The sequence below is a fragment of the Lygodium microphyllum genome, chromosome 9 (assembly GCF_053477565.2).
Source record: "Lygodium microphyllum isolate KBCC chromosome 9, Lygodium_microphyllum_v1.1.10, whole genome shotgun sequence".
NCBI classification, from domain to species: Eukaryota; Viridiplantae; Streptophyta; class Polypodiopsida; order Schizaeales; family Lygodiaceae; genus Lygodium; species Lygodium microphyllum.
Window position 1 is genome coordinate 42,949,259 of NC_141143.1, and position 22,073 is coordinate 42,971,331.

General features: G+C 42.9%; 1 protein-coding gene across 2 annotated transcripts in view; it reads left to right on the forward strand.

Moving 5' to 3' along the window:
• The first annotated feature begins 20,919 nt into the window (after positions 1-20,919).
• LOC148030983 (MADS-box transcription factor 23-like) overlaps positions 20,920-22,073 on the forward strand; it is a 127,560-nt gene continuing 126,406 nt past the window's right edge. For both annotated transcript variants that reach the window (XM_087685652.1, XM_087685651.1), the window contains exon 1: positions 20,920-21,906. In XM_087685652.1, coding sequence (XP_087541778.1) covers positions 21,545-21,906 — 362 coding nt within the window. In that variant the 5' untranslated portion in view covers positions 20,920-21,544. The remainder of the gene's footprint in view (positions 21,907-22,073) is intronic.

The window sequence follows — 22,073 nt, forward strand, 5'->3', positions numbered from 1 at the left end:
TTGTGGAGATGGCAAGATGCATGCTAAAGGGCAAGGGATTGCCTAACCATTTTTGGGCTGAAGCTGTTAATACTGCAGTCTACATTCTAAATCGGAGCTATACAAAGGCTCTCAAGGGAAAAACACCTCATGAGGCTTACACTGGTAAGAAACCATCTGTCTCACATTTCAGAATTTTTGGATGTGAATATTATGCACATGTTCCAGATGAGAAGAGAAACAAGTTACAACCAAAAAGCAGAAAATGTATCTTCTTGGGTTATAGTGATGAGCAGAAGGCTTACAAATTATATGACCAAGAGGCAAAGAAGATCATTGCAAGCCGTGATGTGGTGTTCAAGGAAGAGCCGCATACAGTGGAGGAGGAGAAGGCAAGTTCTTCCACTTTATCATCAAGCGAAGAAGTAGTCCACTATGAACCTGTCCCGAGAGCTATCCCTATCCTTAAGGAGGAGGAAGCATCATCTTCAGATGATGAGGAAAAAGTTCACCAACCTGACATCACCCCACCGGAAAAGCCATTGCCGCGCTGGGTGAAGCCGCTCTATGACCACAATAATCCTATGCCTGCATCTGTTGAGGAGAAGGCAGACGGACCAAGGAGGTCTCAGAGAATAGAGGAGCAAAGGAGGGCTTCTGCTCACATAGTCAATATGGCCTTGATGGTTGAGATTATGAGAGAAGTAAATGAGCCAACTGACTTAGAAGAAGCACTTGCAGATCCATCATGGAAGGCTGCTATGCAGGCAGAGTATGACAGCATAATGAAGAATGACACTTGGGAGCTAGTGGCTCGACCAGCAAAGCGGAAGGTTATTGGCACCAAGTGGATCTGGAAGGTAAAGTACAAGGCTGATGGTACCTTAGAAAAGTACAAAGCTAGACTGGTTGCCCAAGGATTTTCACAAGTTGAAGGGTTTGATTTTCAAGAGTCATTTGCCCCAACTGCCTGAATGACCACTATTCGCACGGTACTTGCAATGGCTGCCCAGAAGAAGTGGCCAGTGTACCAAATGGATGTTAAGTCAGCGTTATTAAATGGTGACCTCAAGGAGGAGGTGTACATGGCTCAGCCACCACGGTTTGAGGCCCCCCATTCTCAGAACAAAGTGTGTAAACTGAAGAAGGCATTGTATGGGCTGAAACAAGCCCCCAGAGCATGGTACCAGCGGATAGATAGGTTCTTTTTAAACCTAAACTTCAAAAGATGTGCCTCAGATGCTAACTTGTACGTTTATAGGGATGGTAAAAAGTCTGTAGTGATTGTCCTATATGTGGACGACCTTCTTATTACAGGTGACTATGAAGATATGATCAACCAAACTCGAAAGGCTTTGAGTTCAGAGTTTGAAATGATAGACTTGGGCTTGCTGCACTATTGTTTGGGGATTGAAGTCTGGCAAGAGCCAGGAAAGATCTTCATCTCTCAAAAGAAGTATGCATGGGAGATCTTGAAGGCATTTGGCATGACCGAGTGCAAGGAGATAGCTACACCTATGGAAGTGAATGCAAAGTTATCCGTCGAGGATACATCAGCACTAGCAGACATTGGGAGGTATAGGAGGTTGGTCGGCAGTCTAATCTACTTATGTAACACCAAACCAGATATCAGTTTTGCTGTTGGTGTTTTGAGCAGGTTCTCAAACAAACCTCATGAGAGTCATTGGAATGCTGGGATGCGGGTGCTCAAATACTTGAAGAAAACTCTTGACTATGGTATCACATACAGTTTCGAAACTTCTCTTGTGGGGAACTGTGACTCAGATTGGGCAGGAGACATTGATTCCAGCAAGTCAGTTTCTGGTTATTATTTCTCTTTGGGTTCAGGAATTTTCTTTTGGATTAGTAAGAAGTAACCAACAATGGCATTGTCTTCTACCGAAGCAGAGTACAAGGAAGCTTGTTTTGCTGCATGTGAGGCCGTATGGTTGAGAAGGATTCTATGGCATATGGGAGTGCAGGATGAAGAACCAACTGTGCTGAGATGTGACAATCAGAGTTGCATCGCCATTGCCAAAAATCTAGTGTTTCATGCACGCACCAAACATATAGAGATCCAGTATCACTATGTGCGTGATTTGATGGAGGATGGGATAGTGGAATTGGTCTACTGCCCAACAGAGGAGAATGGAGCAGATATCTTCACCAAAGCACTTACGAAGGATCTGCTTCAAGTTCATCTTCAAAGACTCGGCATCGGGCCGAGGAGATAGTTCACCTATGGGCGGACATTGAGGGGGGGTGTTAGATATGATCAAAGCCCCACCCTCATTAGGTGCTACCAATGATCCATGGTGCTCAAAGTTGTAAGGCCCCCATTATGAGGAGAAGCCAAATGTGAGCCCGGACATAGGTTGAGTCCTGACTTGTATATCAGATGAGGTCTATGTGACCGGATGGCAAAAAGGTGACTGTTGTGGGTCTAATCTTTGGGTTAGACGGAGTGGTTAAGCTGGTAGCAACTCGAGGCACATTGCATTCGATGGTAAAGGGAATATTCCTTGGAATATTCCCTGTCCGACTAGTGGAGGCTCATATGGTAGGTTGGTCAGCAGGCCGACCTAACGACCTTCGCGGGCTATAAAAGCTAGACCCCTTCGCAGCCATCACTCACTCATCTTTCACCCAGTCAGAGTTGTTGTTCCAGCTAGCCTTAAGCTCTTCACCTATCTTCTGTCTAGATCGCCATCTAAGCTTCACACAGTGGAAGCGCACGGGTGGACATAGCCATCTTTGTATCAGTTGTTTGGAGTTAAAGAATTTACTGATTCCCCTCTTATTTGTTGTGTACTCTCTATCTCTTTCTCAGATTCTGTTCGCTGTGCCGTGTAATATTTTACAGGATGCATGCCATGATCCGGCCTACCAAACAATGCTAAGGGAGATCTCTATCAAAGATCAGAACCAAAAGGTGCAGGCTAAGTATCATGAATTTTCTATCAATAGTGGACTTGTCTACTATAGAACAAGGCTGTGTATACCAGCAAGCCAGTCACTTAAGCAGAAGATATTGTGGGAAGCTCATGATTCCCCTTTCGCAGGACATCCTAGCTATGCCAAAACTCTTAATGCAGTTAGAAAGAGCTACCATTGGGAGAGGCTCAAAGGTGACGTTCTCAAATATGTCACCGAGTGTTTGTCTTGTCAACGTATCAAAGTCGAACATGTCAAGATGCCAGGGAAACTGCAACCGCTTGACATTCCCCAAATGAAATGGGAATTCATCAGTATGGATTTTTTTGTAGGCCTACCCCAAGCCCAGGGAGGATACAACTCCATCATGGTTGTGGTTGACATGCTTACTAAGGTTGCACACCTTATTCTAGTAAAGACAAACTATAAAGCCTCAGACATTGCAAGATTGTTTATCAAGGAGATATTCAAGATACATGGGTTACCCAGAATAATCATTAGTGATCGTGATTCTCTCTTCGCATCACACTTCTAGAGAGCTATCTTTGAAGCTATTGGGACTCAACTCTGTTTTAGCACCGCTTACCATCCCCAAACAGACGGCCAAACAGAGCGAGTAAATCAAGTCATCGAGGATATGCTTAGGGCATACTGCTGTCGTGAGCCGAAGAGGTGGATTCAATACTTGCCTTTGGTTGAATTTGCCTACAATGCTTCTTACCAACAAAGCATTCAGATGACCCCTTTCCAAGCATTGTATGGTCATGACTGTCGAAGTCCCCTAAACTTCTCAGATCTAACCTTAAGAGTTGAAGCTTCAAGGCAGATGTTGGAAGAGATGGATGACCAAATAAAGTCAATAAGACAGGACATCCAAGCTCCCAAGGATAGACAGAAGGCATACGCGGATTTGAAACGTCAAGATAGAATCTTCGAAGAAGAAGACATGGTCTTCGTTCGTGTACGCCCTAAGAAGAGTTCCCTATCCTTAGGTGATTGCAAGAAGCTAAGTCCAAGGTATTGTGGACCCTACAAGATCCTCAAATGCCTAGGACCTAATGCCTATAAACTGCAACTCCCTGAGAACCTAAAGGTTCACAATGTATTCCATATCAGCCTATTGAAGAAATGTGTACCTAATCCTAACCATGTACTTGACGACCACCAAGTTGTAATGCCTAGTCAAGGAGTCCTTGAACTAAGGCCTCACAGGATCTTAGACGTTAGGGAAAAACAATTAAGATCCAAAATCCTGAGAGAATGCCTCATTCGGTGGAAGGATTATCCCGAAGAGGATGCCACTTGGGTAGATGAAGGCACTCTCAACCATCAATATCCCCGATTTATCTCGAGATGAGGACATCTCAATTCCTCTAAGGGGGAGAGAATGTAACAATTCTGAATGGATAAACCCTTTTAATAAAATAAAAGCAATTGTTTTTTAATCCCCTCTTTCTCCCCCAGCCGACGTCGCGCTGGAGGGGAAGGAGGGAAGCCATGGAATGCAGCACGCTGGATCCAGCCCATGTAGGTGCTGGGGCCATGCATGGTGCCGTGTAACAAAGGGAGCATCCCCCCTCCCCTCCTATTTAAACTAGGCCGTGAAGGGACAAAAGGATAGAGAGGGACAGAAGATGAAGGGAATGTTGCCGCCACATTGAGTAGTCGACGTGAGAGAGAGAGAGGGCTTGAGTGAACTGCCACTGCCGCCTCTGCATGGACGAGAGCTGTCGAACCGTCGCTGCCACCTGAATTCGCCGTCGAACGACTAGATACCCCCCTGCCCACATGTTTGCAGAAGCTCTAAAGCTTCTAAGTGGCTCTTAAGCCCCCTTTCCTTTGGGATTACTTCCCCCCCCGAATGTCCTTTTTGAAACTCATAAGCCCCCTTCCTATGCCTCTTGAAACCCCTTTCACCCCCCCCCCCCTCCCCCTTGTGTCGTAAAACCTTCCAAGGGCCCCTTCTTGTGCCTTTTGAAACCTTTTCCCCCCCTCGGTTTTAAACCCTATAAGCCCCCTTTCTCTTGGGCCTTGGAACCCACCCCCCTCCGTGTTTTATAAACCCTTAAGCCCCTTTTTCGTGGATATTGGAATCACCCCCCCTGTGTTTAATTTCTCTTAGCCCCCTTCTTATGGGTTTTAGGTTTACCTCCTCCCCCTCCCGAGTTTGTCTTTAAAGGCCCTTAGGCCTTTCCCTTATTCCAAAAGGTATAGCTTTAAAGGCTACTTTCTTTTTTTCTTCTTTCTTTCCTTGAAGTTCTCCCTTAAGATTCTATAGGGCCCATTTTCCCCAAGAGAATTTTACCTTAGTCCTTCCCTTGGCCCATGCACGAATACCCCTTCGAACTCTCCCGCACCTTGTTTCTTTTCCCACACGTAAAATAAACAGGAATGTTGAGGGTCGTTTGACAACTTCCTTTCACTCAAAAGCCTCGAGGAAGCCTTCTAAATCTGCTTTCAACAGACGGTGCAAGGGAACGAATGGTGGAATTCCAAAGAGGAATTGTAAAGCTACTTCCACGTCCGAAAGACTACAATTGTGATGCCTCCTAAGAAAGTCCAAGGCGCTGCCGTGGGAGGGTCCTCTCCGGGCATCCACACGCACATCTCACCCCAAGCCTAGGTTTTCCTTCCTAATTTTTATTTGATATTGTTGTAATTCAATCATGCAAGGTTAATTGTTAGAAATAGGATATATTTTTATCCTAGTTGTTCATGACGTAGGAACTTAGTCATTAATACTTTTAATGAAACATTCAAAATAAAGAAGGAATAAATGCATGTCTAGCAAATAGCTTTATGCATTGAAATGAATTATAAGCTAGATTATTACCCATTAAAATAGTATACTTTGGTTAAGCCTAGAAGTATAAACTGCATCTCGCACTATTAACCCGTATCCCCTTCGCAATGAATCATCATGGAAAGTGCAAGCATGAAATGATTCTTACGATGCATAAACTCTAGGAATTATCATTTGTCAACTACTTAGATTATCAAGAAAAATGTTCCTTGTTTAGCATAAATTTTATTCGCAAGTTATAGGAAGATTAGTTGAAATTAACCTTATCTATGCCTGAACTTAAATAGACGAGATAGGGTTGAAAGAGTAATTTATGCATAGACAACGAGTCATATGTTTATGAAATGATAACGTAGCTATCTTCTAGAGTAAACAAATTGGCATGAACCTAAAAACTGCAAAGTACTCATTTAGAATGAGTTAAATTCCAATAAATTCACTAGAAATTAATACGATGTCGTATTGCTGCGCATTCGAGGTGTGAAAACCACCCAAAAATTGTGTGTGCAAATTGTGTGTGTGATTTGATACTTTGTACATACTTAGTTGTTGTGTTTACATTTATTTTCTGCGTATGAGTATAGTGAGGAGGAGTTGGAGGCATAGTGGTGAGCAAGATGAGATGCTTTCAGCCTATGTTGAGCAAGGTCAAGTGGAAAGCAGTTTATCGTGTTACAAACAAATGCAAGATGAAGGTTGTATTCTTTGCAAGGCAATATTTGTCCTTAGCCTTCAGCCATGCATAGTAGTCATAGAGAAGATGACATTACTAGAAATTAGACAAGCAAAGGTGACATAAATGCATTGAAGGATGTGTTGGATGATGGGGCTTCACCAAAAGCAGCTGATTATGATAACAGAATTGCATTACATCTTGTCGCTAGTGAGGGACATTGCTCAATAGTGGAGTTGCTACTTCAGTATAATGCTCTTGACAATCCAACGGACCGTTGGGATAGAACAAGTATTATGCAACATGACTGATGCAACACTTCAACTTATAGATCATACATCTCAACTTCTTTGCGAGCATTACGGTATGCACGGGAAGTTGAAACCGCTTTTGTGCGTGTGATATGCTATAAAAGGAAGTGTGGTTAAAAAAGGGGATTGTGAATAGTGAATGGTAAGAAAAGCAAAAAGGCTATTTTGGGGGGGAAAAAGCAGATTCGAAAGGAAGGGAAGAGCGTGGGAAAAAGCGGGCGTGAGGGAGAACGAGGGAACAATGGAAGACAAGACACGCAGAGGCTGGTGACAGAGACAAAAAGCAAAGGAGGCAAAGGAGAAGTTGAAGCTCTACAGCAAGACGACGCAGAGGATACAGGTGAGGATGAAGACGGATGAAGATGTTGCAGTGATGATGACAAAAGGTGTTGATGAGGGCAAGATCAAACACGACAGTCTGAATTGGGACGAATTTTAACTGATGGATGCAGAAACTCCATGTCATCACCTTTATACCATTATGAGTAGGAATTGCAACTATCAGAAGAAGTGTTTCGGCCTCCCTCAGTCGTGTGAAGGAGCAGAAAGACGCGGCCATAGCTGCAATAGTGGAAGAGAAGAAGAAAGTGCAGAAAGGAGTTTCCAGCTCTCCCGGCAATCAAGGGGGGGAAGGAGTTGAAAAAGAGGAAGCAGGATGCCAAGGTTGAAGAGGGAGAAAAGGAAGAAAACAAAGAATCGCAGAAGAAAATGAAAACAAAAAGCGAGTCCGCAGCAGGTAAGAAGCAGGCCCCTTCGACTGTCAAAGGCAAGTCTAACGATGCTATGAGCCTTGAGGAGGCTATTAGTAAGGTCAAAGCTGCTTCACAGGCGGAAATCAGCTCACAGCTTGATTCGTTCTGTAAGAACATGGATGCTGAAGGTCTTCGCAAGTTTGTTCTCCTTCGCCACAAGGATGCAGAAGGCGTGCGCAAATCACTACCCTCTGCTCTTCAGTCTGCTGGTTGCCAATCTTAGGCCTTCAACAGCTTTAGAAATCCATCTGGTTGTTGAAGACTGTGAGGAGAGGATGTTTTCTGAGATTTTTTCAATATCTTGAATTAATTGATAACTGTTTACCTCCTATTCCAGAGAAACCTCCTCGTATGTATTTCACTTCTCAAATGTTCCATCCTAATGTTTACAGTGATGATACACTATGTAAGGATATTATTCAGGATGCTTGAACTCCATGTCATAATGTCTTCACCATTCTCACTTCTATTTAGTCTCTCCTGACGTATTCAAATCCGGCAAGCCCTGCAAATCCAGAAGCTCCCTCATTATACCAGAATGACATTGCCTTTGACAACAGGAAAGTCAGACGGTGTGTTCGCAGGACATTGGAGTCATAACATGACAACATATTCTTGAATTCTTACCATCACCCACAAGTCCCAAACTTATCAAGGGAAAGTTGCAAAGGCTAGAACAATGATGGAAGATAAAGAGTTAATGGATTTGCTATTTTCTTTCTTGGATTCGGGAAGGTTGAACTGATTTCTTCTTCTTGAACCTTGTTTTATTATTAACAGAAATAAAATAGAGACTTGGCATCATTTTCTCATCTTGCTTACTTGCTTGATGGATCTTCTATTCTGAAATTTATCAAGGACTTCTGAAGTTGCGACATTGCTTTCGAAACCCTTCGACATCTTTGGTGAACCCGACGTGAAAGCGTCGCAGAAATTTCAGGATGGGAGATACTTCAGCCTCTATTTCAGTCTCTTCTACCACTCCAGCTGCGTCTACTTCAGCTCCATCAATGACTGCTACGTCAAGTACTTCAAGAGAGGATCTAAAGCAGATTTTACAGAATATTTCCATGTATATGCAGCTCCAAAATCAGCAAACACAATTGTATATGCAACAGCAGCAACAATTGCATCAACAGCAGTTGTCTCAGCAAAGGCAACTCTATTCGGAGCAGGAGAATGCAAATAGCGCGACTAAGGCTATTGAAGCAGTTGAGAATGAGAAGAAGCCATTTGACGGCCGCAATGTTTCAGCATATTTGAAGACATATGAGATCAAGATGGGGTTTTTTGGAGTTCCTGCTGGACTTATGAGTAAGTACTTCCTTCGTCTTGTCACACCCGCTTTGAGGACAAAAGTGACTGATCTTTTTATTCAAAATACACATTGGCAAGATTTTAAGAAGGCCTTGAAAGAAGAATACTTCCTTGAGGACTTTGGTATGGCTACTCGGAGGTCATTCCGAGAGTGGGTCTACATGCCAAACAAAGGTCTAGCTGCTTCGGAGTTGATTCGAGAATTTGAGGAGAGGTATAGTCAGCTTGATGCCATTGAACAAAGAGCATTGGATGTTGAAAAAGTTGAGCTTTTCTTGCAAGCTGCTGATCCTGCTCCTCAAGAAGAATTGGGTGAGCTTCTTAAGGATCACACGAAGCCTATGGGTCTTAAAACTGATTGGCAGGATGCTCAGGATGCAGTCTCGACTTTGACCAAGAGGAGGATATGGAAGACTCGCCTACAGAATGGTTCCATGACACCTACACCATCATCAGCTCCTATGCCTGGTTCTATCCCTGTTATTTCTTCTCCTCCTCAGCCAGTTTCTTGGCCTATGCCAGTGCCTACTATTTCCACTCCACCTATTCCTCCTGTTCCACGATCGATGCCTACACCTTCTGCACCAAAACCATCCGCTCCATCGGTGCCTACCTCTCTTGATGACATAATCAAAGGCATAACAGATTTGAAATTGGAGTCAGTCAAAGCGGAGTTGGTGGGAAAGTTGAAGGAGCAGTTTGCTTCGACTGCGCCTACTACTTCTTCTAGTGCTCCTACTACACCTAGGAGTTCTCCTAGTGCACCTAGAAGAGATCGGAGATGTATTTGGTGTGATAGTACGGACCATCAGCATTGCAGGGATTGTGAATCTTTTCAGGATGCAAGGAGGAAGAATGTGGTATATTGGGGGCAAGATGGAAAGATTTGGTTGACTGAGACAGGAGCTCCACTTGCTACCAACTTTGGTAAAGGTGGAATGAAGAAGTTAGTGGATGATATGGCTGCGCGTACTTCTTATGTGACAACTAGAGGTGATGCTTGTGCATATGGAGTCCAGATTGAGAAGGGATCAGAGACTCAGTCAGCGCTATGGACTTATGCTATGGAGAGTGCAAACAAGGGGAAAATTCAGCAAACTGTTTTGACTAGTGCAGCCTCTAGCATCAGATCAGAGACAGGTTGGGACTCGCCTATTGATAGGTACTCTATTTATGCTTATTTGGCTAAGTCTCAGGGTGTAGATGTACTTGTTGAGGAGAAGCGTAAGAGGGATGAAGAAAATCCAAGTGCAGCTAAGAAGACTAGAGGGGGTGAGTTTGTTACTCCACCAACTGCAGGACCGTCTTCAAGACTAGGGCCAGATTGATAGATGGAGGATGCTCAAAAGAGAGAAAAGAGGCAAGAGCCTAGAGAGAGAAAGCAGCCAGGGCTTAGATTGATGTCCGATATTGAGACATCTAAAGACATGAAGAAAATCTTTAATGATAAGATACTTGGCAGTGAGGTAACTTTCACTATTTCTGAGATTTTGGGCATCTCGAAAAGAGAGTTTCATGATCAGTTTCAGGAGGTGTTGAAGAGGAAAATATATGCATTCTCTACCACTGATACACAAGGAGTTTTGATTGGGGAGTTGGATGAGGATGAGGATGAGGTTATGGTTGAAAATGCTTCTGTTTTTCCGCAGGTAGAGAAGAGGGTTCAGCCTATGCATTATGCTGAAATTGATGAGCCTGTCATGATACCGCGTAGTCACTTTTCGCGGAGCCATTCGGCTAGGGCAACTACAGAGACGATGGTAAAGATTGGAGAGAAACAGGTTCCTTATGTTGCATTGGTGGATCATGGTTCAGAGATTAATCTCATAGTTCGTGGAGTTTATGAGAGTAACAGATGGCCTATGGATGTAGAGCATGGGTGGCGTATGAGAGCCGCCAATAACACTGCAGGTGATTTGTATGCTGCTTGTCCTAGTGTCAGGGTTTCTATTGGTGATGTAGAGGAGGATTTTCATTTCTTTGTGCAGGATTCATGCTCTTACCCCATAATTCTTGGACAGCCATTCATCACAAAGATGCGCATGGAAACAAAGGTCATGGATGATGGATCTGCTTATGCACGGATTCGCAGTAAAGATGGTATGAGAGCAGTTCAGTTTATGACTGTATGTGTGAACCATGTTAGAAACAGGGATACTCTCAGAGATGCACCTTTGCCCACTGTGAGGGATTCAGGTTTTCATTAGGTACCGCCGTTTCGCGAAACGACGGTGGTACAGAGGAGAGGAGATTGGAGTTCTCGCCTCTTGGCAGCAGTGTTTTCTCCTCTAGTTTTGTTGGGATTTCAGCAAACAGTTCGATGAGCTATCAGAAGACTTCTAGGTTGCCTAGAGGTGCCAGGCAGTATATATGCAGGAAGGAGAAAAATTTGAAAAATACAAGAATTTTGGAGGATGATGAGCACATAGATGGGATGTATGACAGTGTGATTTGTGCAGATACGATGACAGAGATGGGAGATATGCTGAAAACTGATATGCAGAATTGTCACAGTAATGTATTAGTGCAGTCCCTAGATATGTTTCATGAAATTGCAGATTTTATGTCACAGATTGAGTCAGAGGCTGAGGTAACTCAGCAAAGAGTGTTGAGTGCAGAAGAAATTCAGCAAACAGAGTTTCCAGCTAGTTATGATCAGCTTTCAGAGAGATAGAGGTCTGAAAACTTTCAGCCAACAGAGTTTGCTACTGAAATATTTCAGCATTCAGAGTTTAGGGATGTTCCTATGCAGTCCATAGAGCAGAGGGCAAAGGATATTCAGCCATTGGAGTGCAGAATTGCTGATTTACAGCAAGATTTATGTAATGCAGAAGAGCATAATGAAGCCAGGGTTGACACGAAATACAAAACTGTGGATAAGAAGGTGAAGCCGGTTGCTGTACCGCTTCTACCTGACAGTAATCAGCAAATAGAGAGGGCTGCTAAATAGCAAATTTTGAGGAATCCGGAGCATATTGGTCATAAATTTTCAGTAGAGACAATTGCTGAATTGAAAATTGGAAATGGTGATTTCTTGCTACCCATAGAGAAGCAATGCTTTCAGGAGATGCTTGAGCGTCATGGAAGGGGATTTGCTTTTTTCCCGCATGAGATTGGATGTGTGAATCCTGATATTGTTGCTCCTATGGTCAATTTTACTATTCCTCATATCCCATGGAATCTCCGACCTATTCCAGTGCCTAAAGCACACTTGCCAAAGCTGATTGATTTATTGAATGAGAAAATTAGGATAGGAACTCTTGAGCCTTCATCTGCACCATACTCAAACAGGTGGTTTACAGTTCCAAAGAAGAATGGTACTCTCCGATTTATTCAGGACATGCAGCCAGTGAACAGAGTTACTATTAGGAATGTTGGTATAGGTCCAGTTGTGGATGAGTTTGCAGAGGCATTTGCTGGACGTGCCATCTATTCTTTAGGTGATTTGTATTCAGGATATGATCAATTTTAGCTGGCTTTGGAAAGCAGGGACATAACCACCATGAGAACTCCTATTGGGCTTGTCAGGATGTGTACCTTGCCTCAAGGTGCCACTAATTATGTTGCGCATATGATAAATGCCATGCATAAGGTCCTTCGTGATTACATACCTCAGCTTACCATGCCTTTCTTGGATGATGTGCCCATTAAGGGGTGTGCAGAAGAAGAGAAGAATGAGAGTCTAAATGAGCAGGGATGCAGATACATTGTGGCTGATCATATTTCAGCATGTGAGAAGATTTTGGCCAGGTTAGAAGAAGTGAACTTGACACTTTCAGGGAAAAAATCTGTTTTTGGAGTGAATGAGGTTGTCATTGTTGGGCATATGTGTGGATATTATGGCAGGAAACCCTCACCTGATAAGGTGAATGCTATAGGCAAGATTGTGGAGTATTGTTCTACCACTTTAGAGGTACAGAGATTCATTGGAGCTTGTGTGTTTTATATGATTTGGATACCTCATTTTGCACACATAGCATATTGTTTGTATCAGCTGCTTCGAAAGGGGCAGAAATTCTATTGGGATGAGAGCCATACTAGAGCTATGCGGAAATTGAAGAAGTTATTGCAGAATGCTCCTACTCTCAGGAAAGCAGATTATAATTGTGGAAAGCCTATTGTATTGACAGTTGACACTAGTCCAATTGGCATAGGTTGGGCTGTGGGTCAAGATGATGCAGATGGAAATAGGTATGCTATTCGGTTTGGGGCGAAAGTCCTAAACGAGAGACAGAGGAGATATCCACAAATCAAGAGGGAGCTATTGGGGATTGTCACGGCTCTTAAATGTGACAAGGAGTACTTTATTGGAGCTTCAGTTGTGGTAGAGACAGATTTCTTGCCATTGATTGGTATGATCACGAGTTGCTCTACTCCGGATATAGCTATGCTGAGATGGATTGCATATATCAAGTCATTAAATCCAGAATTTAAACACATAGCAGGGAAGGATAATCTAGTGGCAGATATGTTGTCTAGAGCCAGATATGATGATGAGGAGACTCTACTTGCAGAAGAGGATGATGTAGAAATTTCAGCCACTATGGTTGATCATGTTTGTCATGTCTATGATATTGTGGCTTTCACAGAAGAACTCTATGTTGGAGATTGGTTGCAGGTTGGCAGGTACCTTAGTACACTAAGCAAAAGAGATGAATGGACAGATGAAGAGTTCAAGAAGATCAGAAGGAAAGCCTACGGCTATTTTCACAAGGACGGATTTCTTTGGAAGCATCCGAAGAAAAGAGGCGGATTACCTTTGCGGGTTGTCTGCGATAGAGAGACACAGTTACAGGTGATGAGGGAGTTTCATGAGAGTCCTTGGGCTGGTCATAGAGGAGTGTGGGCTACTTATGAGAAAATCAAGGAGAAATATTGGTGGAAAGGCATGTATAGAGATGTTTCTCACTTTGTTGAGACTTGCAGAGACTGCCAGATGTATTCAGTAGTGCGTCATCGAGATGAGCTTCATCCGACCTATCCGCTATGCATTCATTATAAGTGGGTAATTGATTTGGTTACCATGCCTATGGGTCTATGGCAGATGAGATACATTGTTTTGGCTAGAGAGGATCTCACCAATCATGTTGAGGGCAGATCTTTGAGAACGAAGACCACTAGTGTAGTGTGTAAGTTCTTATTGGAGGAAATTTTTTGCAGGTATGGTTGTGTGGGTAAGATTACTGCGGATCGTGGTGAATTGGATGCAGATGAAGCTAGGGAGTTTTTCTCTCAGCTCGGAATCAAGTTGGCTCTAACCATAGCATATAATCTAGAGGGAAATGGGAAGAGTGAAAGAGGGCATCCGCCGATAGTGAAAGCATTAGCCAAAGCATGCAGAGGACGGATTGGAGAATGGCCGAGACTTCTACCATTTGCTTTATGGGCTGATCGTACGACTCATAGTGTTACCACAGGATATATGCCTGCAGAGTTGATGTATGGTCAGAAACCTGTTATGCCGATTGAGACTTGTGCTTTGATTTGGTTAGTTTTACCTTGGCAGGAGGATTTGACGAGAGAGGAGCTCTTAGATCTTCGGATTCGACAGTTGAAGAGGAGACCTGATGATATTCAGCTAGCTATTGACAGGTTGAAGGTTGCTAGACTAAGGAATAAGGACAGGTTTGACAGCAGGCATCGCTTGCGGCCTAGAGCAATAGAAGAGGGAGATTGGGTATTGGTCTTTGATAGTAGCCTTGAAAATCAGCATACTGCACTTTGGAAGATGGCGAAAAGATGGTTTGGGCCGTACATAGTCAGACATGTCTTTGATAACGCAACATATAAGCTGACAGAATTGGATGGGACAGTGCTTAGAGTGCCTATTGCTGGAAAAAGAATCAATATTTTCAAGAAAAGAGATGATGAGGATTATGCATTAGAAGAATTTGCAAGAGAACAACGAGAAGAAACTCCAATGGAAGAGACAGATGATATGACAGATAATCTTATTGATCTACCGGAAATGCATAACGAAGAGATTGATCTGTTTGTGGATCTTGATGATAACGATCATGGGTAGTTGGCCCATCCGGAGGATGCACAGGATTAGAGGGGATGGATGTCGTATTGCTGCGCATTCGAGGTGTGAAAACCACCCAAAAATTGTGTGTGCAAATTGTGTGTGTGATTTGATACTTTGTACATACTTAGTTGTTGTGTTTACATTTATTTTCTGCGTATGAGTATAGTGAGGAGGAGTTGGAGGCATAGTGGTGAGCAAGATGAGATGCTTTCAGCCTATGTTGAGCAAGGTCAAGTGGAAAGCAGTTTATCGTGTTACAAACAAATGCAAGATGAAGGTTGTATTCTTTGCAAGGCAATATTTGTGCTTAGCCTTCAGCCATGCATAGTAGTCATAGAGAAGATGACATTACTAGAAATTAGACAAGCAAAGGTGACATAAATGCATTGATAGATGTGTTGGATGATGGGGCTTCACCAAAAGCAGCTGATTATGATAACAGAATTGCATTACATCTTGTCGCTAGTGAGGGACATTGCTCAATAGTGGAGTTGCTACTTCAGTATAATGCTCTTGACAATCCAACGGACCGTTGGGATAGAACAAGTGTTATGCAACATGGCTGATGCAACACTTCAACTTATAGATCATACATCTCGACTTCTTTGCGAGCATTACGGTATGCACGGGAAGTTGAAACCGCTTTTCTGCGTGTGATATGCTATAAAAGGAAGTGTGGTTAAAAAAGGGGATTGTGAATAGTGAATGGTAAGAAAAGCAAAAAGGCTATTTTGGGGGGGAAAAAGCAGATTCGAAAGGAAGGGAAGAGCGTGGGAAAAAGCGGGCGTGAGGGAGAACGAGGGAACAATGGAAGACAAGACACACAGAGGCTGGTGACAGAGACAAAAAGCAAAGGAGGCAAAGGAGAAGTTGAAGCTCTACAGCAAGACGACGCAGAGGGTACAGGTGAGGATGAAGACGGACGAAGATGCTGCAGTGATGATGACAAAAGGTGTTGACAAGGGCAAGATCAAACACGACAGTCTGAATTGGGACGAATTTTAACTGATGGATGCAGAAACTCCATGTCATCACCTTTATACCATTATGAGTAGGAATTGCAACTATCAGAAGAAGTGTTTCGGCCTCCCTCAGTCATGTGAAGGAGCAGAAAGATGCGGCCATAGCTGCAATAGCGGAAGAGAAGAAGAAAGTGCAGAAAGGAGTTTCTAGCTCTCCCGGCAATCAAGGGGGGGAAGGAGTTGAAAAAGAGGAAGAAGGATGCCAAGGTTGAAGAGGGAGAAAAGGAAGAAAACAAAGAATCGCAGAAGAAAATGAAAACAAAAAGCGAGTCTGCAGCAGGTAAGGAGCAGGCCCCTTTGATTGTCAAAGGCAAGTCTAACGATGCTATGAGCCTTGAGGAGGCTATTTGTAAGGTCAAAGCTGCTTCACAGGCGGAAATCATCTCACAGCTTGATTCGTTCTGTAAGAACATGGATGCTGAAGGTCATCGCAAGTTTGTTCTCCTTCGTCACAAGGATGCAGAAGGCGTGCACAAATCACTACCCTCTGCTCTTTAGTCTGCTGGTTGCCAATCTTAGGCCTTCAACAGCTTTAGAAATCCATCTGGTTGTTGAAGACTGTGAGGAGAGGATGTTTTCTGAGATTGTTTCAATCTCTTGAATTAATTGATAGCTGTTTACCTCCTATTCCAAAGAAACCTTCTCGTATGTATTTCACTTCTCAAATGTTCCATCCTAATGTTTACAGTGATGATACACTATGTAAGGATATTATTCAGGATGCTTGAACTCCATGTCATAATGTCTTCACCATTCTCACTTCTATTTAGTCTCATTATACCAGAATGACATTGCCTTTGACAACAGGAAAGTCAGACGGTGTGCTCGCAGGACATTGGAGTCATAGCATGACAACATATTCTTGAATTCTTACCATCACCCACAAGTCCCAAACTTATCAAGGGAAAGTTGCAAAGGCTAGAACAATGATGGAAGATAAAGGGTTAATGGATTTGCTATTTTCTTTCCTGGATTCGGAAAGGTTGAACTGATTTCTTCTTCTTGAACCTCGTTTTGTTATTAACAGAAATAAAACAGAGACCTGGCATCATTTTCTCATCTTGCTTACTTGCTTGATGGATCTTCTATTCTGAAATTTATCAAGGACTTCTGAAGTTGCGACATTGCTTTCGAAACCCTTCGACAACGTAACCTAATCTCTACGTATTGCTGAATTTGAAACTCCTATACCTTAAATACTTGGTCACTTTTCGTCGAAATGAGGGGATAATGCAACATATTTGGAAGGTGAACTAGGGTTTGTCCCTAAGATTCTTACAAGAAGGAACTTGGGAACCCTAGGTCTAACGACGTCAGTCTAATATAATCAGGAACACATGAGTTCATGACTCCGTTCAATGAGTAGAATAAGTCTCATAGTTCGATGTGACACTTGTACGGCATGTGCGGACTCATATGATCTTGTGATTGGATCACAAGAAAATGGCCAAATTCTTGCAATGAGGTTGGCGGGTCCTTACGCAAGTTATCTTGCAAAAGAATGAATAATCATCCTAATTTGCTATCCTTCTTGAGTAAGGAAGATTGATTGGAAACTAAAGACCAACCGATAAACTGAAATAACCAATGAACTTAAGGATTGACCAAGTCGGGTTAATAGGGTATGCCCTAACCCATGATATAGGGGATCTTGCCTAGTTGCAAGTCATCCCGGATCGAGTGTTGGATGCATTGGAAAGGAAGGATTCATTTCTTAGGAGTTTGCCAACAAAAACGATCAATGGAAATGTTTGTGCTTGCTACAGATTTTAGAGCACTGTTTGGCTTTGTTTGATCAATGAATTAAAAGATAAATGGATATCTATACTTCAGGTTGAAGGCCTGAAGGGAGAGGCAGTTCAGTTACCCCCCGACTGCCTGGCTGACCCTAACCAAGGGGGTTGTTGACCGCGCCGGGAAGGTGGACCAAACCCGCTACGAGAGGTCTCTCCATTAAGCGCTACTTGGAGCAGGAGGACGCTTGGGTGCCAGGGGGGCTTTGGCCGTAAATGCGTCGCCTTCCGAGAACACCTATAGCCTTGACTCATAATATGTCACCATATGAGAGAATATATGGCGGGACACCCACTATTGCATATCTTAGAGTCTTTGGATGTATTTGTTATGTTCATGTTCCAGATGATTTGAGAAAGAAGATGGAACCAAAGGCTGCAAAATGCATTTTCCTTGGATATCCTGATGAGAATAAGGGATACAAATACTATGATCCAGTGAGTAAGGAAGTATACATAAGCAGGGATGTTAGATTTAGTGAATATGAATCATGGTACAAGCCCAAAATTGCAATGGATGTTGATTTCCTATGAAAGCAATGATGATGATGGCTATGGAAGGAAAATTTCAGCAAACAACAAGGCTGAAAGTCAGCATGTGGAAGATGCTTCAGGACCTCAAGAGAATGTGGAAAACAGTGGCAGCTACAGTCCATGGAGTGGTAGATTGAGAAATGCACAAAGAAGTGCAAAAGTTGCAAAAGGAAAGAGACCTATGGCTGAAAGTTCAGAAGATGAATCTAAAGATGACGAGTATGGCATTCCGCATGTTAAAACACCTGGCACTAGAAGTGCAGGAAAGTATGTTCCACCACATGCTAGATCACATGAGACACATGGTAGTGCACCGCAATTGAGAAGGTCAGAAAGGATAAGATATCCAGTTGATAGATTGACTTATAATGGGTTCATGAAGATGCATTATGCATACATGGTTTCTTATATACAACATGTGGAGCCTACTTGCTTTGAAGAAGCAGTAGAGAGCAAAGAGTGGAGACAAGCAATGGATGAAGAGATGGATGCACTAAGGAAAAACAAGACTTGGGATTTGGTGAAATTACCTCATGGCAAGAAATCCATCGGATGTAAATGGGTTTATAAGAGTCGGATGGTTCTCTTGAGAGATATAAAGCAACGCTGGTTGCAAAAGGATATGCACAAACTTATGGTTTGGACTATGAAGAAACATTCAATCTAGTAGCTAAAATGACGACAGTGAAACCGATAATTGCTTTGGATTCTATTTATGGTTGGAAGCTTTATCAAATGGATGTGAAAAATGCATTTTTGAATGGCAACTTAGAAGAGGAAGTGTACATGGATCAACTAGAGGGCTATGTGAATCCAAAATACCCACATTATGTATGCAGGTTGAAGAAGGCTTTATATGGACTGAAGCAAGCACTAAGAGCATGGTGTGATAGAATCAACAAATTCTTATGCAATATGGGATTTCAACAGAGCAATGTTAATTATTCACTTTATATGAGGCATACAGAAGATGGTATGTTTGTTGTTGTCATCTATGTTGATGATCTCATTATTACAGGTACACTTGAGAAGGAGATTACTGAAGTCAAGCATGGGTTACATAAATAGTTTGATATAAAGGACCTTGGTTTGTTGAGATACTTCTTGTGTATTGAGGTTATTGACACACCTCATGGTATATGGCTGATACAAAGGCAATATGCATTGGAGATGTTGGAAAAATATGGCATGATAGGATGCAAACCAATTGATATACCATTGGATCAAAATGTTAAGTTGATGGATGATGGATCTTATGTTGAGGATGTCACTATGTTCAAACAGATGGTTGGTAGTCTTATCTACTTGACCATTACAAGACCGGACTTGAGTTATGCTGTTGGATTGATAAGTCAGTTTATGCAAAAACCTTGCAAATCACATTTGGATGTAGTGAGAAGAGTTCTTAGGTATGTGAAGAAGACAACTGGATTTGGCTTGTTTTATGAAAAAGGAATCAAGCCTACATAGAAGTGCACTATCATTTCATTAGATAAAAAGTCATTGATGGAGAGATTGACTTGGTCTACGTGAAAACAAATGACCAAGTTGCTGATATCTTTACCAAAGCATTAGGTAAAGATAAGTTTGAGTACTTCAGGAGTGCACTTGGAGTCTTATGTGTACAAGCTCATTCTGAGCTTGTGGGGGAGTGTTGATATATACAACATATCCTAAGCCATACCCTATGGATGTATGTATCTAAAATAGAAGCATATGTAAAGTGTCCTTAAGTTGGGGGTATCTATCTTTTTAGGATACCACTTGTGATAGTTGACTTAGAGAATGGAAGAAGAATAATGGAGGTGAAGATAACATGGAGCTCCAGACCTCTGATCTGATCTATCTTACGGACTCCCTCCACTTCAGTTTATCAGACAGATCTCTTGTACACAAAAACGTACACAAAATAATACATTTCTCTATGTTACTCAGACCGCCAATCTGATGCCTCCATTGACTCCAAAAGGGAGATAAATTACTAGCACGCTTGGCGAGAATTCTACTAGATCACTCCTTCTTCATCTCCCACTTTGGAGTGCTGTTCAATGCCTGAAAACAACGATTGCGACGTGCGCGATTTCGTCCATCTCTCTTTTTACATAAAATTTCACAAATGGCTAAAAACTACATGCTTTCTTTTGCATGTCATCCTAGTCTAGAAGTTGTCTACAATTTTTGGATTTTTACAAGAGATAATATCTAAAATATCATAAATTGGCTACACTTGTCCAAAAAACTAATATGTTTGAATTATGGACACCAACACTAATGTCTAAAATGGCATTGGCTCTCTAGATCAATAAGAAAGCTGCACTTTAGAGTTTTTCACATGGTGTGTACGTAGTGGCACGACAACGTAAAACATGGGGATATTAGAGTATAGCTAGTATGGTGTGGAAAGTTGGAAAAAAGAAGACTTGGTTAGATCAAGGCAAATGTCACATTAAAACTCTTAATTGGACTTTCAAAAGAAAAGCCACCATAATTTTAGTAAATGAGGGAAAATAACTTGTCACACTATGTTCACTTCACTTGATAGACTCGCACAAGGTCTGGTGTGACTTAGAGACCTTTCACACATAAACTAAGTGGACATTTTTTTATCTTTTCACCATAAATTAGACCCCATTTCTCAAACAATTCCTCTTTCGGGTGCAGTTTGCAAAATGGGTCAAAGTTTCTCAAATCAAAGTTAACAAACTAGCTGGGGACTCTGCGAAACCCCTCTTATGTGTGACACAACCCTCGGTCTCACTGTTGGGCTAGGTGGGAAGTAAACTTATCATAGAAAGCAACGAGGAGTAAACAAGCAATAAAAAGCTGTTTGTTTCGGATCAGACGTGAAATCTCGCGCTCCACCTACCTCGATGCACGCCAGAGGCTCGAAAGTTGAGGTGATTGATCCACCCACATAGCCGATGTCTTATTTGCGTAGCCAGCCTCCAGGCCCCCCTATCGGAGCCTACAGGCAGGGGATATTCGAAGTTGGGAAGCTCATCCCCCCTCTACCGGAGACTCTCCCCTTCACCGTCTCTCTCTCTCTCTCTCTCTCTCTTTCCCGGGAGTCTCTCGTGAGTCGTGTGGACGGACATTCTCCGTTTCCAGTTTCCTGGGAATAATCTCTTTTTATTGTGCTCGCAACTTGCAAGTTGCAACTATTTGGGAAGTCGGAGTATGATGCATCTTTATACAGTAATTATTGCAAATGGAATGATAGTTGATGCGCTCTCTCTTTCCCTATCTCTCTGTCTTTCGACCTCGTCTCTCTTTCGTTTGTAGCGAGGGCTTTTCTTCTGTTTGCCTGCAACTTCCTGCAGAGTTCGAGACAGCAGCTCTGTTTGCGGGTTTCAGACACACAGACTGAGAGAGAGAGAGAGAGAGAGAGAGAGGGCGGAATGAGGGAAGGAGCGATGCCCTCCATCATGAGGCCAGCTGAAGCAGGTTATAATTCTCTCGACACGAGCTGTTTCAATTCTAGTGGTTCCAACGCTGACATCTCGTCCTCTGCCACCCCAATTCAGACCAGTGATGCCAGCTCTACTGCGCCCGCGGCCAACCACATTATCGACCCGCCAGCTGGCGTTCGTGTGCGGCCCGTCCGCCGCATCAAGAACAAAATCAGCCGCCAAGTCACCTTCTGCAAACGTCGCACCCGCCTCTTCAAGAACTCCTATGAGCTCGCTGTGCTCGGTGATGCACAGGTGGCTGTTATCCTCTTTGCCCCGTCCGGCAGGATGCACCACTATGCCAGCTCGAGGTACTCTCAGCTCTCTCTTAAGCACGTAGCTAGTTACACCCGCTCTCATCACTCGATAGGCCAAGTACTTTCGACATTACATATTTTACTCCGTCTAGACATTATATAATCATGTTGCTCCATTTCATCTGTACTGAGCTGCTACAATTGAGTGTTGGTGGGGTTTA